This window comes from Scophthalmus maximus, chromosome 11 (assembly GCF_022379125.1).
Source record: "Scophthalmus maximus strain ysfricsl-2021 chromosome 11, ASM2237912v1, whole genome shotgun sequence".
Lineage (NCBI taxonomy): Eukaryota > Metazoa > Chordata > Actinopteri > Pleuronectiformes > Scophthalmidae > Scophthalmus > Scophthalmus maximus.
The window spans coordinates 21327911-21342500 of record NC_061525.1 but is presented as its reverse complement, the minus strand read 5'-3'; the positions used below and the strand labels follow the sequence as shown (position 1 = coordinate 21342500).

The 14590-nt window shown below is 48.0% G+C and overlaps 1 protein-coding gene across 1 annotated transcript in view; it reads left to right on the top strand.

The window, feature by feature from the left end:
* The window catches only part of igsf11 (immunoglobulin superfamily member 11), a 93906-nt gene that overhangs the window by 13521 nt on the left and 65795 nt on the right, over positions 1-14590 (top strand). Inside the window, exon 2 of the mRNA XM_035623268.2 lies at positions 13046-13075. Within this exon, the coding sequence (XP_035479161.2) occupies positions 13046-13075 (30 nt within the window). The remainder of the gene's footprint in view (positions 1-13045; positions 13076-14590) is intronic.

Genomic DNA, 14590 nt, shown 5'->3' with positions numbered 1-14590 from the left:
CCTGGGCTTATAGATTATAGATAGCTTTGGCTTTATTTGATCAGTTCAGTGACACACGAGCAAAAAAACCTTTGCGTGCAAACACATACGTAGACCCACACAGAGGTTGGACCGCAGACACTTGCAAGGCCATGTTTCGCCCAGACAGAGAGAACTGGGGTGCTAAAAACTTTAAGAGCTCTTGTTGAATGTATGTTTCTCAGTGTTTGTCGCAGAGTAGATAACGGTGCGGGTCCATTCAGTGAAGTTAAGGTCGAGGCAGGTCAATTTACCCAGCATGTCGGAAAAGGACTGCATACATCTGCTACCAGGTAAAACCGCTGCATATCATCGTATCTGGACAAACCCACTTGAAGCAGACATGTTCAACTCAGATAAGAAATGTGCGTGATGGTGCAGCATCAGAGGGGCAGCTCTGGAAAAGCTGGCGTCCATGTTAGTACTGTTTGAATTAAAGTGAAAGAAGATAGCAGTGTCTTCCTCGAGATAATAGATTGGACTTGAAGATATCCGCAGGTTTATCCCCCCCCCCCCCCCCCCCCCCCCTTAGGGAATGGCGGTTCTGAAGATAATGCCGCTCGAAGGAAAACGCTCTGCTGGCGGCTAATTTCCTCTTGATCGTCGTTGGCAGCTTTTTGACAGGCGGCACCCTGTGTGATCGTGAGGTGTGACGGGGTACGTACGGGATGGCGATATCAGATTTTCGTATTATGATTTTGAGCTTGTTTACTATTTACGCGCTCGCAGGCGCTATTTGAAATGGGATTTGGTCTGAGCATGGGAGCCACTGAAGTTTGCAGTGTGATCAAATCTTCTGATTTAATTAAATGGTTTTGAAGCAGCTTTTTGTATCTGGTGATCTGTATCTTTTTAAATACTTGTGATTGGCAACCAATCATGTTTATACTACAGTAATATTTTAAGAACCTAAATAAAGAGCCATTCCACTCTGGGTACCATTGGCAATGATATATGGCAGCTCGACAATTTAACGTAGACGAAAACAGATGTATGACTACAACCAATAACACTCCCCAAAGAAAATAATGTAATAGTTATGCATGTTATTTCGGAGCATCTCTAATACATAACATGTATGAAAGGAAATAGCAGTGAGCCTAGGAAAGAACCCTGTGGCACACCCAAGGTTTCTCATCAGAACGATTAAACCTGAGTGAGAAGAAGAATTGTAAGAACGGGTCAAATGATTTCAGGCTTGATTGGCTGAAATGTTTAAATCTTTCTGTTCTTCAGGAAATAAAACTTTCTAGTCCAGGATTTCACGCCGAATTGTTTCAGAAGTTTTAAGACTCAAAGAATGAATTGAAATTTGTGAAGTATGATCTTCAATGGGTTTCTAAAGTAAAATGAAGTGCGTGATGTGCCAGTGAAAAGTCCACAGAGATTGAACTGTTTGCTATCTGGCCAGGGGTTTTCCACCTCTTGCGGTTAACAAACTTTTCCACTAGTTTTCACTAAACCCACTTTCTGAACTTATGGCATTATACGGCTGGAACTGACTGTTAACATTTTATTGTCATTGCAAATCTTTCAACACTCACGTTAAAGTGAAAGAACAGCGATGCACGTGACTCCTGTACTATTGTAAGATGCATTTGTAGCCATTAAGTATTTTATGTGGCCCACGGACCCTCAATGACTTTCCCGTTCGGCCCACTTGCTTTTGAGGTTGAATAGCGCTGCCCTAGAGCCTCTATAATCTTAAATCAATGTTTAAATGCCCACAGAAAAACCCTTGTGGTGGCCCCAGAGGGCACAACCGCTTGGTGCCCCACTTGGTCTCACCCACTGGGTGTCCACATGGAATGGGTGTGGGTTTACCCCTGTCCATAGGGACCCCACTTCCCACGGTGGGACCACATGGTGGCATTTGCTGGAGCGATGGTATATGCTCATGCCCGTCTGTTCCTAGAAATAGTCTCCTCCAGATAAATTGCTTATTGTCCACAGCTCTCTTATATACAAACACATTCACACGCGCATGCAAAGATGTACACATCCATCCATTTCAAACAATCCAATTAGCTTCCATCTAGTCAATTGGGGTAATTACCCAGAGACTATTAAGTCATTTTCTCCCCGTGCTCCACTACCACAACTGTAATTACTGCAAAGCAACAATGACATGCAGTTATGGTTGGTCGCCGTTGCTCTGTGGTGATGGGACGTCGGTAACAATGAAATAAGAGTCGCTGAGATTATAGAGAATTGCTCTGTATCGTTTTGATATAGAAAAAGGGGAGAAAGAGAGACTGAGAACGGGACAGAGATGATCCTCAAAGCGATCTGGGTGGCGCAGCCCCAACTCTTCATAAACATCTTTCATAATCGATGGCGGAATATCAAGTGATCCATCTTCTCTGCCTGGTAAACGGTTGACATCTTCCCTTTTATTAGAGCTGTGAGATGAAACGCAGGGTTTTTTTAACGATGACACGAGATGATCAATGGCTCCATTGTGCTCCGTTGGAGGGTGCTTTATTAACACGGGGGCATTGTCCCATTTCAGAACGATTTCTCCACGTTAAGAGGAGGATACCCCCCCCCATTGGAATTTGGGACCACGATGGCCAGAGTTCAGTGTGTGTGGCTCTTCCTCTTTTGTGTGTTGTCATTAGGGGAGAAAAAAAGGCCGTGTGTGGAGGAGTGGGAGTGGGAGTGTGACAGACGGAAACAGAAAGAGATGTATCTTGTCTTTATTACCGTGCTCTGAGATCAGAGCGAGATGGGAGATGTGAAATTGAGCACAATGGGGGTGGGGGGGGAATAAACGCTCTTTTGTTAGAATGAGGATGGGATAGAATGGGACGGTCTGTCGAGACAGTCATGGCTGTGCCTGCACAGTCACATGAGACGCTTTTTTACCATTGTTGTAATAATGAAAACACAGCTTTGATAAAAGCTCATGAATACAGGTTGCACGGCAGAGCTGAAGAGGCCGCTCGCAACGGGGGGAAGAGAGAGAGAGAGAGAGAGAGAGAGAGAGAGAAAAAAATACTCAAATTTTAATTAATCCTTGTTTAAATTAGGATGAAAAATGAATACCCTGAATTGGCTTCACGGACGAGATCGAGCGGGTACGATACGGAGTTCCATAGAGAGTTATCAAATGATTAAAGACGCAGCGGGGTTGCGGGGGGGTTGGTGGTGGTGGTGGCAGGCTTCAAGAGCTGAACTCTGAAGGAACGCTGTGTGGGAGAATAACCGGAGACCAGTGAACTGGGCGGCGGAGAAAGCAAATCAGCCGCAAAGGTTTTGATTTCACACCTGGTTTAACAGGTAGTCTGAGGCTGGACCCGAGAGGGAGGGGGAGACGCAGCAGGACTCAGGATGGATGAGGGATGGATGAGGGATGGATGAGGGATGGATGAGGAATGGATGAGGGATGGATGAAGAATGGATGAAGGATGGCGGGCTGGTCCATGGTCATCTGATTGAAAACCCTTTAAAAAATCACATTCATATACATCTGATTTGTTTTGCCGCATGATGAAATGTGAGGGATCCCAGTAGCATATGAAATGAAGCGTGGTAGTGATGTTTTTGCACCTTCCGTGTAACCTAACACTCCTGCTCTGGATGTTCATGTTCAACATCTAAACAAGGCCATGACCTTTCCCACAACTTAGACTGAAGTGCTGTGAGCGGCTCAACATGACTGAAATGCCGCGCTAGTTGCCACGAGCAGATATTGTATCGCAAGCGTGGATGTTGTTCTGGAAAACGAGTGGGATCAGTTGTCGGAGAAAGTCTCGCGAAACAGTTCGGTGTCATTTTTGACAGTGTCCATTTAAGTGGTTCCCCCAAAATGACAGAATCAGTCAGAAGACAAAATTTCATTTCATGTTCAGGTGACTCTGGCGGCTGGAGGCCCCTCGACACAAACCCAAATGCTCGATTTCCTCTCTGTTCATTACCTGTTTGTGCACCCCCCCCCCCCCCCCCCCCCCCCCCCCCCCCCACTCCTTGGAGTTGTGAATCTTACTTTTTTTTTTACAGTTCATTTGCACTGAATCCTCTCGCCCTCTCCCCAGCCTGGGGGGGAGACTCAGGTGGGTAGGAGTATTAATAGCTTCCCCTCCGTCCGTGACGTCAGCCGAAATCACACGCGCGCCTCTCAACACTCCGATGGTGTGTTATGTGAGCTTGACACATCACTCTCAGCGGTTATTTAGTCAGCGCTTGTCAAAAAAAAAAATAAATGCAAAGAGAACCTCCTTTCTCCTCCTGTCTGCCTCTTCGCCGCGGTGATGTGTGCAGGACCTGTCCGTCCTCCTGGCCTGTTTTTTTTCCCCTCTAGTCGTACATCTCCGCTCTCTGAACATCTCGGCCTCTTCGCTCCTTCTCTTTCCTTCTCTCGAATCTTTGTGGGGTCCTAAAAAAAAAAAGGGTCGACGCTGGACCGTCTCTGCCAGGCGCCTGTTTAGTGAGCCGGTCTCCCTGGTGATGAGACCAGCAATCAGGGCCGCTCCGCGCCAGACACTGAGGGGTTTGTGATTGAGCGAGTGTGTGTGTGTGTGTGTGTGTGTGTGTGTGTGTGTGTGTGTGTGTGTGTGTGTGTGTGTGTGTGTGTGTGTGTGTGTGTGTGTGTGTGTGTGTGTGTGTGTGTGTGTGTGTGTGTCAGCGTACAGTAGATTTGTGTGTGTGTGTGTGTGTGTGTGTGTGTGTGTGTGTTTTACCCCCGTTCTGGGTAACGACGTGCACTGTATGTAAGGGAGAGAGAAAGCAGGGCGATGTGGGGGGGGGGCAATGTATTCACTGGCTCATTATCATGTGAATGCATTATGTCTCCTGTCACCATGGCTCTGCCAAAACAAGGGGGTCCCTGTTCTCCCTGCCAGCGCTCCAGAGCCACAGCGGCCAGGCCCCAGCGCGGCGCTGCTCTTGTGCTGGCACAATTCACCGGGAGTTTAGCTCCGCGGACGCTGCCGTTGGCCTCATCCCCGTTCGGTCCATCTGCACTGGCATCTCAGCGGCCGGCTCGGTCTGCGGGAATGAGATGAGATGTGGGGGGGGCGGGGAGACACACACTGGCTGATGGAGGACAGGCTTTAGATGCTACTAATATAATGCTAATTTCCTGCATATGCATTGTAGCTGCTGGCGTTCTAATATCACAGTAGCATTCTAATGTGCAAGCGTACGTGTCCGTATTTATGCAGCAAAAAAACAAATACTCCTCTCATTATGATCAATGAACGATTAGATAATGATCACAATCTTTCCGTGAACACTCGCTCAAGATTGGATCTTTCGCGGAGCGGCCGACGTTCCGTCGAAGGTTCCCAGCGGCACTCTTTAACCTGATACTGACGAGAGAGAGACTGTCTTCATCGTCATGAAGTCTCTGAGGCCGGTGACCGAGCTCGGTCCAGCTCTGACCTTGGCTGCGTTTTGTCGGCAGGTTGGCAGGTGAGACTGGGCGCGCGCCGGCCAGACATGACGCCTGTCGCGTGTGCGTGTGTGTGTGCGTGTGTGTGTGTGTGTGCGTGTGTGTGTGCGTGTGTGTGTGTGTGTGTGTGTGCGTGTGTGTGTGCGTGTGTGTGTGTGAACAGCAGCCAGGTGAGGTGGCCAAGAGGCCCTCAGGGTGCCACTGGTGTCCACAGTCCTAAACGTTGTCCAGATTGAAGGTCTCTCCTCAATGTCAGTCGGATTCAAGCAAGAGCACTGCATTTACATCACGGAGGGTCGAGTAAACATTAGAAACGATTCAATTCACCAGTTTGACAACCTCTCTAAATGCCTCTCGAACGGGGTTTCAACGGAAAATAAAGATTTGACGAAAAGCAATGCAAAATTTCAGATGCATGTTGTGCCCATGTAATGTTTGCGAAGGCCAATCAGCGTTGAGGCGTTCGCGTTAACTCGTGCTGCTGCGGCCAAACTCGCACGAGTAACACGACAAAAGAAACCATCTGTTTAGATATCTTAAAACACAATAGTGGTTAATTGTCTCCAAAAGAGGAACCGTCCATCTTGTAGTAGGTGTTGATCGTGCTGCTCCCTAATAAACCGCTCAAATTGATTCCAGGTTCCTTAGTCGGATCCCTATATGACTTCTGAGCTGGGTGAGCTGGGTGTGTACAGCTAATGTTGGCCCATTGATTTGGGGCTGACGGAGACTAATGCCTTGGATGCACAGGCGCGGAGTTAGAGGTCGGCGCCGTGGTCTGAGCCCCTCACGTCTCACTGGGACCAATTTACAGGCCTGAATGGGGCCGAGGGTCCTAACATCGCGGCGCCCTGCGCTCACGCAAAGCGAAGCTGCATGTGCAGAGTTTCACTCTGCGTTGGGTCAGGTGTGTGTGTTTGTGTGTGTGTGTGTGTGTGTGTGTGTGTGTGTGTGTGTGTGGGAGGAGGTTTTATATGCAAGTGTGTTCATGCATGCGTGCAGCGTGCCGCAAAGTGCTTGTGCAAGCAACACTGAGACGCTCTCCGACCTGCATCTGTGAGAGATTGCATGCGCCTCACACACGCTTATCGTGGATAAACGGGAAGCTGCATAACACCTTTTGAATGAGCATATTCTAGACGGATGCAGTTATCCAGAAGATGTCCCCGGCGGGTGTGTGGGGTAGGGGCCGCCTCATATATTATGAAGACCACCACCACCAGCGACTGTCGGTGGTTTGAACTCAGGTGGAGGTGAACCGAGCCTGTGAAGTGGGCTCTTAGGGGGCTAAGGCCCCTCGAGGATTTGGACAATCACAGAGCATGGGCAATAAAACCAAACCAAAAAGAAAAAGCTCGGAGCAAGGTGTTTTGATCCGTTTTTTAAAAAACGTTTATTTCATCCGGGGCAGCTCACCTGAGACCCGTAATCTCTTTGACGAGGAGGATCAGGGCCGAGACAAGAGCAAGAGAGGACCCATTTTAGAATGAAGAATAGAAACGTCTCTTAGTACATAAAGGTTTCTTATGAAGGACTCGGAACAGATTGCTCTCCGCATAAATTGAGACATTTATCTATTTTTCAGAGGGCAGAGAGTGTTTGACGATGGATTCGTTCCATTCCGCTTCCCTTGCAAATTGAACGACATGTACAACAGGCCAGAACAACTTATCTGGAGCTTTTCTTCTGACACGAACCCAGAGGAAAAGTCGGTCAAATGACGGCCAGACATTTCGCCGTTCACATATATGAGGAATTAAGGCGGCAGGCGATTGTCTGAGTCGGACACGTTCACAACAGCTGAGGAAAGGAGTGCTTTGCATCAACACGCCCACTCGCTCTATGTGTGAATTATGCAGAGTTTTTTCATGCTGTATTCTCGCATTCAAAATGATACTATAGGAGGGCTGGGAGGTATGGATTTGGCTTATTATGCGGAGCAGCAATTGTGGACATTTGGATTTTGACCCATACATCGCCTCCTGTGAGGTTCCGGAACATGCCGGGGAATCAGTGCATGTCTGAGAGCAGCTGTGGCGTCCGACATGTGATGGAGATCAGTTTGAGACAGAATAGAGAAACATTTCTGACTGTAAAACGATCTGTCTGCAGCAGCTTCATGCTCCGACATGTCTGTGCCAGACGGAGCCACTTACGGTTTCTGTTTCCCTTCACACTTACCGCAATTAAAACATGACTTGTGATTAAAGGACAGCAGACTGTTGGTAATAAGTACAATATGTGTGTGTGTGTGTGTGTGTTTAACAATGTTGGCAAGTGTTTCTATTTGGCACGTCTTTAAAATCTTAGCCTCATCACCTTTGCTTTACTGCGCCTTCATATGTGCATGTGTGTGTTTGTTTCTGTGTGTGTGTGTGTGTGTGTGTGTGTGTGTGTGTGAACGTGTGCACGTGCCTTTATTATCTTGGATTATTAGAGGTCTGCGCCAAGAGTCCTGAGTTCACACACCGGGTTAATTGACCTCCGGAGACGCTCCTCTGCTCGGTGATAATGAAGACGGTCTGGATTATGTGATTATTCTGCGTTCGCCTCAGATGTGAGATTTGTAAAAGAAAAAAAAAGGGCTTTGAATCGTGAGGCGGCTCATTGTTTTTTTTTAAATTGGATATTTTATAAATTCTCGTGTGTTAAATGTTCCTTTGATGCAACGTGTCGGAAAAACATATTGGCAGTGCGGAGACAGAGATGATTGTTGGTTTTATCTGATTTGAATTTATATCATTTATGAATATTGAAAGTATTAAAGTCAAATGATTTTCCAGAGGCAATAGTAAAAGGTCTGATCATCAATGATTAACCGTCTTTGTGCTGTAATGTAGGTTAGGGCCCAGGAGGCCGGCGAGCTGGAACGTAAAACAAACAAATCATTCCCCGTGAAGAACAAAACAGATTTTCCCGACGCCCTCTTCGCCGCAGCGCAACGACCTGCATATTCCCCGACAACAAAGAGAGGGATGGAAAACGACCAGCGTGAAGAGGTCGTGCAGGTTTTTTTTTTCTTTTGTTACTTGTGTGTCTTTCACTCACCGCACAATCAAATGAACAGACTTAGCGAAGCTGTTTCCCGAAACAAACAACTTGATCAGGACTCTGGAGGGGAAAGAGAGAGAAACTCGGGTGGGAACACCGCGGGTCGCGGAAATATGCCAAGGACGCGTCTTTAAAGACGCAGTTTGTATGTGTCTTGCGAAGCGCTCCGCCTCCTGTGTGTGTGTGTGTGTGTGTGTGTGTGTTGTAGCTGTTGCACCTTACCTGCGTGGTGGTCGTCCTCCATCCGGAGGGTTTCTGAAATTAAACCATCTTTTTAGATATCTTAAAACACATTAGTGATCAATTGTCTCGTCCATCTTGTAGTAGGTGTTGAACGTGCCGCTCCCTAATAAACCGCTCAAATTGATTCCAGTTTCCTTAATCGGATCCCAAGATGACTTCCCGACCAATAGGAGCGCTCGCCCCCGAAATCAACGCCCCACAATCGACGTCGTTCCCGTTTTCCATCGGAAGCCGCGCGAACGTCCGCGCCGACTGACAGGTCCCGTTCCTTCCCTCGTCTCCTCGCGAGGCCGCGCAAAGGACTTGTGTCCGACTGGATACATAAATGCCTCAGGGTTATTACGGGCAAAGCAAGCTCTACCTGTGCGGTGCGGGGGCCGCAGAGTCGGACCCTCCGCGGCGATTCGAGGTTGTTTCACGTCTCGACAGCACGGCACTGTTTTCGTTAGGAAGTAAAAAAAAAAAAAAAAAAAATCCTTGAGCTTGTTTTTCTCGCTGCTCAAACGGCGTGTCCCCGGGAGCTCAGGCGAAATTAAAGGCGCCCCACGGTGATGTGTTTTATTGGTGTCAGTGTTGCTCTTAGAAGGAGAATAAAGAGCACACATTCATTATACTGCAGAGGGGGGAAAAAAAAAAAAAAACAAGAGCTGGGAGCTGCTATCAGGAGGAAGAGACGGACTGATCGCTGACACGCACGTGCCAGGTACAGACACTGTCACTGTCAGCCTCTACTTCCTGTAACATCTTCAATCATCCTCCCCGGGCTATTTTGGCCATTTTACATTTTGCGTTCCATCTGCCCCCCCCCCCCCCCCCGACTCATAGTTTCTCTGCCCAAACTTTCTTTTTCAAAACACACGTGTACATCTTCCCGATTTTATTCCCACGGACACCTCTCGGAGTCCGAGGCTGGGGTGGGGTGGGGTGGGGGGGGGGGGGGGGGGGGTCTGCCAAGGAAACTGCAAATGAGCAAACGCGGATAAACACGGAGGCAGATGCTTGAAGCGAGAACAAAGAGACGAAGATTAACGCGAGCGGCGATGTCAGACGGCGCGGAAAAGGCCAAGGCAGTGCGCCAGGGAGGAGGAGGAGCTATAAATCTGTGTCTATAGGTTTTGGCCATTTTTATTTGTAGTGTGAGACGGTGGCTAAGAGCTGTGGGGGGGGAGGGGGGTGTCTCGGTCTCCATGGAAACTGACATTCCATTGACAATTGTTGCGCCCGGGTAATGGGTTCGAAAATTCTCCGTAAAGTGCCTCAGACATGGAGATTAAATTCTACCTGCTCGGGCCGCAGACGGAACTCACGCGGTGAGTAATCACAGCCTTTCAGGCGAGACGGAGTGAAAGGGGCCGACGGGGACGTTCAGACATGAGGAAAACGGGCCGCCTATCGAATGTTCCTTCTGGTTTTTTGTTTTTTTTGTTGTTGCATTTTTTTTAGTTTTGCACGATTGCCCCGGCAACTCACAGGAAATAGAACTTTTTTTTGGTCAATCCGTTAAAAATGCCCTTGTAGCAGGAGACGTGAATCCAAATCGTCATCACAGGGGGTCACTTTGATTCCGTCGGTCAGATACTGTACGTCGACTTTTTGATATTCTGCGCCTGCCTCCCTCCTTTCCCATGAGCCTTTGCTCCCGCTGGCCGCCCAAAAATATATCTGAGGGGGGAAAAGAAAGAAAGAAAGGAAGCGGTCAGGCACCGCTGCCTATAACAAGCGATGAAATGATTGCCCCTTCGCCTTCGGCGGGTAGACCCCAGACGTGCGTGGCAGCCAGGTACGGGGCCGAGCGACGAGCGGCTGAAAAGAATCAGTCAGGCTGAAGTGCGAGTCTCTCACGCCCCCTTCGCCTGTGCCGCCAGCTCACGCGGAAAACGTGGAAGACTGTTACCGCGTGCTTGTTTTTCAGGGATTTTTTTTTTTTACCACCGAACGCGTCGTCGAGACGCTTTAGTTGACTCGGAATTGAATTTGTGGGTTTTTGCACAAGCGAGGACGAGGCTTCTTTTTTTCTTAGCCGGTTTGGCCTATTGAATTTGAACTTGAACGTATAAGATCACAAGGCCTCGGCCCATATACGAAATGTTGGATCGGTACGCGCGAAGTAGCAAAACTGAGGCGCGGCGTTTCCCAGGAGGTCATGTGTGAAAGGCGAGTACCAACGTGGCTGTGAGACGCAGGGTCATGCAACACAGTGTGAGGCGTATATCTGTATGCCACAGCAGCTGCTGTTGTTTCCAGGGCTCCTGTATATAAGCCTGAGTGGGCGGTCAAGCCCCGGACAGAATCAAAGGGTTTGTTTTTTTTCCCAAGCAGAAGCCGGGATGGTAACTGGCCGTGTCCCCTCTTTTCACCGCGCTGTGAATGGAGCCACAGTTGCGCGGGACAACGACGCAGTGTTTTTTGCACGAAGAGCAAAAAAAAAAGAAGAAGAGCACTTTGACCGTCCGAGGTGCAGAAGCACATCGAGAAACAGTTTCATTCACTCGCTCGGCAGATCTGACGGAAAAAGTCCAGAGTCGTCTTGACAAAGCCAAGAGATGGAAATTCCCCCATGAGAAGGAGAGAAAAAAAATGCTTTTATCACTGACGCTCACATGCAGAGCGCTTAAAGTGCAGGTGAAAGATTCCTCAGCGCAGGGCGGATCCTGTTGTCAGACGGCAGATGTGGCGGGCGTCTGTCGGCCCAGCAGAGCCTGTTCGGGGCGTTGGGGAGAGTTTGGGGGGATTTGACTACTGGCGTTGGTGGGCAAAAGTTGTTGCTTTTTTTGCACTGGGAGGCGCATATAAAACATTCATTTGAAATTCCCAGTGAATCCATTATTCATCATGTATCAAATTGGAAGATGCAAACGTATCCACAGAGTGTTTTTTCTTTAACGCCCTATGTGGCCGGTGAGACTCGGCCGAGCCTCCCGGCACAGAGGAGAGACTGAAATGAATCGTGTTTTGCTCGGCAGCAGTGTGACCTCATAATAGAACCTGTGTGATTTAATTCTGTGTTATTGTAACTGCCTCATTGGGAGAATGTGAAAGTGAGAAATTCGAGAGAAAATTTCTGGCTGAATATCTACATATGTATGTACATGCGTACCAGTGACAACTCCAGCCAACCAGAGCGCAGGACTAAGGCGTGGTCGGGGGGGGGGGGGGTCTCCCGGTGTGAGTCAGTCGTGAAGAATGACTCACCAAAAGTCTGAAACTGAAAAAAATCAACCTGAAAGTGAAGAAAAGATCTGAAAGTGAAAAGAAATAAAGTGAAATCTGAAAACAGAAAAATCTGCAACAGAAAAAAATAAGACCTCAAATATCAAAAATATTTATGAAAGTGAAAAATGACAATAAACGAGTAGAATTACATAAATATTACTTGAATATCTAATTAAAAAAAACAACTTTCCAACACAATTTTTATTCTGAGCACAAAGTTTCAAGATCAAAACACAAAGTTCAAGATCCTGAAACAGGAACTTTCAGTTTCAAACATTTTCTTTGAATCAGCAAAACGTACGCCGCTGATTTCACTCCACACAAGTAGTCGTAAGTGGAGGAGAGTGCATCCGGTGACTTTGACATTCACAACTCGGCATTTGTGCAACTCGATTGCGGCTCATTGTAACGACAACAGCAGCAGAGATGATACTGGCAGAGGTTGAGTTGCACATCGGGAAGCGGCTGATGATGAGGATGAGGATGAGGATGAAGATGATGAGGATGAAGATGAGGATGAGGATGAGGAGGATGAGGATGATGAGGATGGAAAGATGCCCGACCTGTAAGTGTGTGTGTGCTGACTCGTCAGGGGAAGTACATTTTGTGCGCACGTGGCACGTACAGGATACGTGGCATGTCTATCATCATGTGGATGTCGACTTTTGTTTTGTGTGTGTGTGTGTGTGTGGATATGCATCCCTGCACAATGATTACATCATGCTCAGTGGGCGGGGAAGGATTTAATTAACTGTACCCTGTCAGGGCAGATAATTAGTCAATAAGACACACACACACACACACACACACACACACACACACACACACACACACACCGAGTCAATAACCTTGCCACCCTGACACGAATGTTGAGACGAGAATGTTCCGACAATTACTCGCTTTAAAAAAAGTCTTGAGTGACACGGCTCAATAGGCAATTACAGAGCGAGTGTTGAGAGAAGCTGCGGAAGAGGAGCGGGGCCCGGCGCCGGGCGCCTGCAGAGACCTTCTTCCCTTTTAAAAAAAAATTTGCTCCGTCATTGTGGTGTGATCGGCGCCTCCTTCCCCTAATGTTCGCTCGCCACGCAACACTAACTATGTTTTCTCCTCTTCTTCTTGTTGCAGGTTCAAGGTTTGATCTACACACGGGGAAAGGTAAGAAACAACTTCTTCTGCTCACCTCCGAACCCCTTCGCTTTTTCCAGCACTGTCTTTTCCTCTGCATGCCGTCGGAGGGGGGGGGGTTGATTAGCAGGCATTACTATCTGCAGTTGTATACTTTTTACTGCCAATGTTGCTGCCGGAGGGCCGCTGTCCTAATCACAGTGAACATAAAATGTGGATTCAGGGTGTTTTTGTCGTTTTGTGTGGCGTCATAATCATAATCGCACACAAACACACGGAACAAATTCTACAATGCCCCCCCCCAAAAAAAGAAAAAGATCACGCACACGCGCACCTGCTGCAAATAAAAGACAGCAAATGACCGTGTGTTTATGCCTCATATTGTTTTCTGCACGCGGATGCCATCTGTGGGTTTCTGTTGAATTATCGAAATCATCCCGTGGTGGCTTGTCAAGCAGGACGTGTTGTGTACGTGTAAGCCTATATGACGGGGACAGTTTGTCTCCCCCCCCCCCCTTCACACAAAAAACAAAAAGCACCTCAGCAATGTCGCTGTTGTTAAGGACAACAGCGAAATTGTTCTTTTTAATTTTCTACCCCGGCAGGATTTTGTCACGACGATGACGACGATGATGATGATGATGATGATGATGATGATGATGATGACCGTGGACCTACATCTCTTTTCGGTCTATTTCTGGCAGATGGGGACCGTAATGGTTTATGTCTGTGTGGCCGTCCCTCTGTAGATCCCCGAGTATTTTAGTCCAGAATAATCCCCACCATCTGCTGTCTCCTCCACTACGTTTGAGTGCTCAGTATCTTCCCTTCTATCTGTCACTCTGGTTTATTTCCCTATCGCATTTCCTCTTTTCTTTTCTCTTCTTTTTTCTGTCTTTATTTGCCCGTGATGCCTCGCAGGTGGGATTACTCATCATGGCGCGTCTCTCTCCCTCTCCCGTTCAGTGGCTCGCTCCACGTTTCGTCTCTTCGCTTCACCAAATCTCCCATCTTCCTTCCCATGATCTCTCCATCGTGACTTCCTCCTGCTTCCGCTTTAACGTCTTCCTTTCTTTTTTTTTCCGCCCGTCAATCTCCGGAGGACTCTACGCACACACACACACACACTAGTCGCTCCTCAGCGTGTCCCTCTTTATCCCTCTCTCTCTCTCTCTCTCTCCACACACGCCCACGCCAACCACTCTCCGTCAGGCTGTCAAATCCTAATCTGGGTTTCAGGAACACACACTTTTACCCTCTGCTCTCCCGATTTATAAGTCTTACAAAAACAATATTCCCTCCATACGGAGATACTGTCTAATATGTGCATTATCCCAGATATACTACGGCCCCCTCGGGTTGCACCCGCTACATCGAATCCGCGCCTTAAGTTGTGTGTGAATGTCTCACGGTGATGTGAAAATTGGTCGCGAGGAAACATCTGCAGTCAATCAGTCGATGCAGCGTCGTGGAATTCATTTCGATAACGCGCGCGTCATTATCGAGCATCGTTTAGTCGGATCTGATATGAGGACCACTTTTATC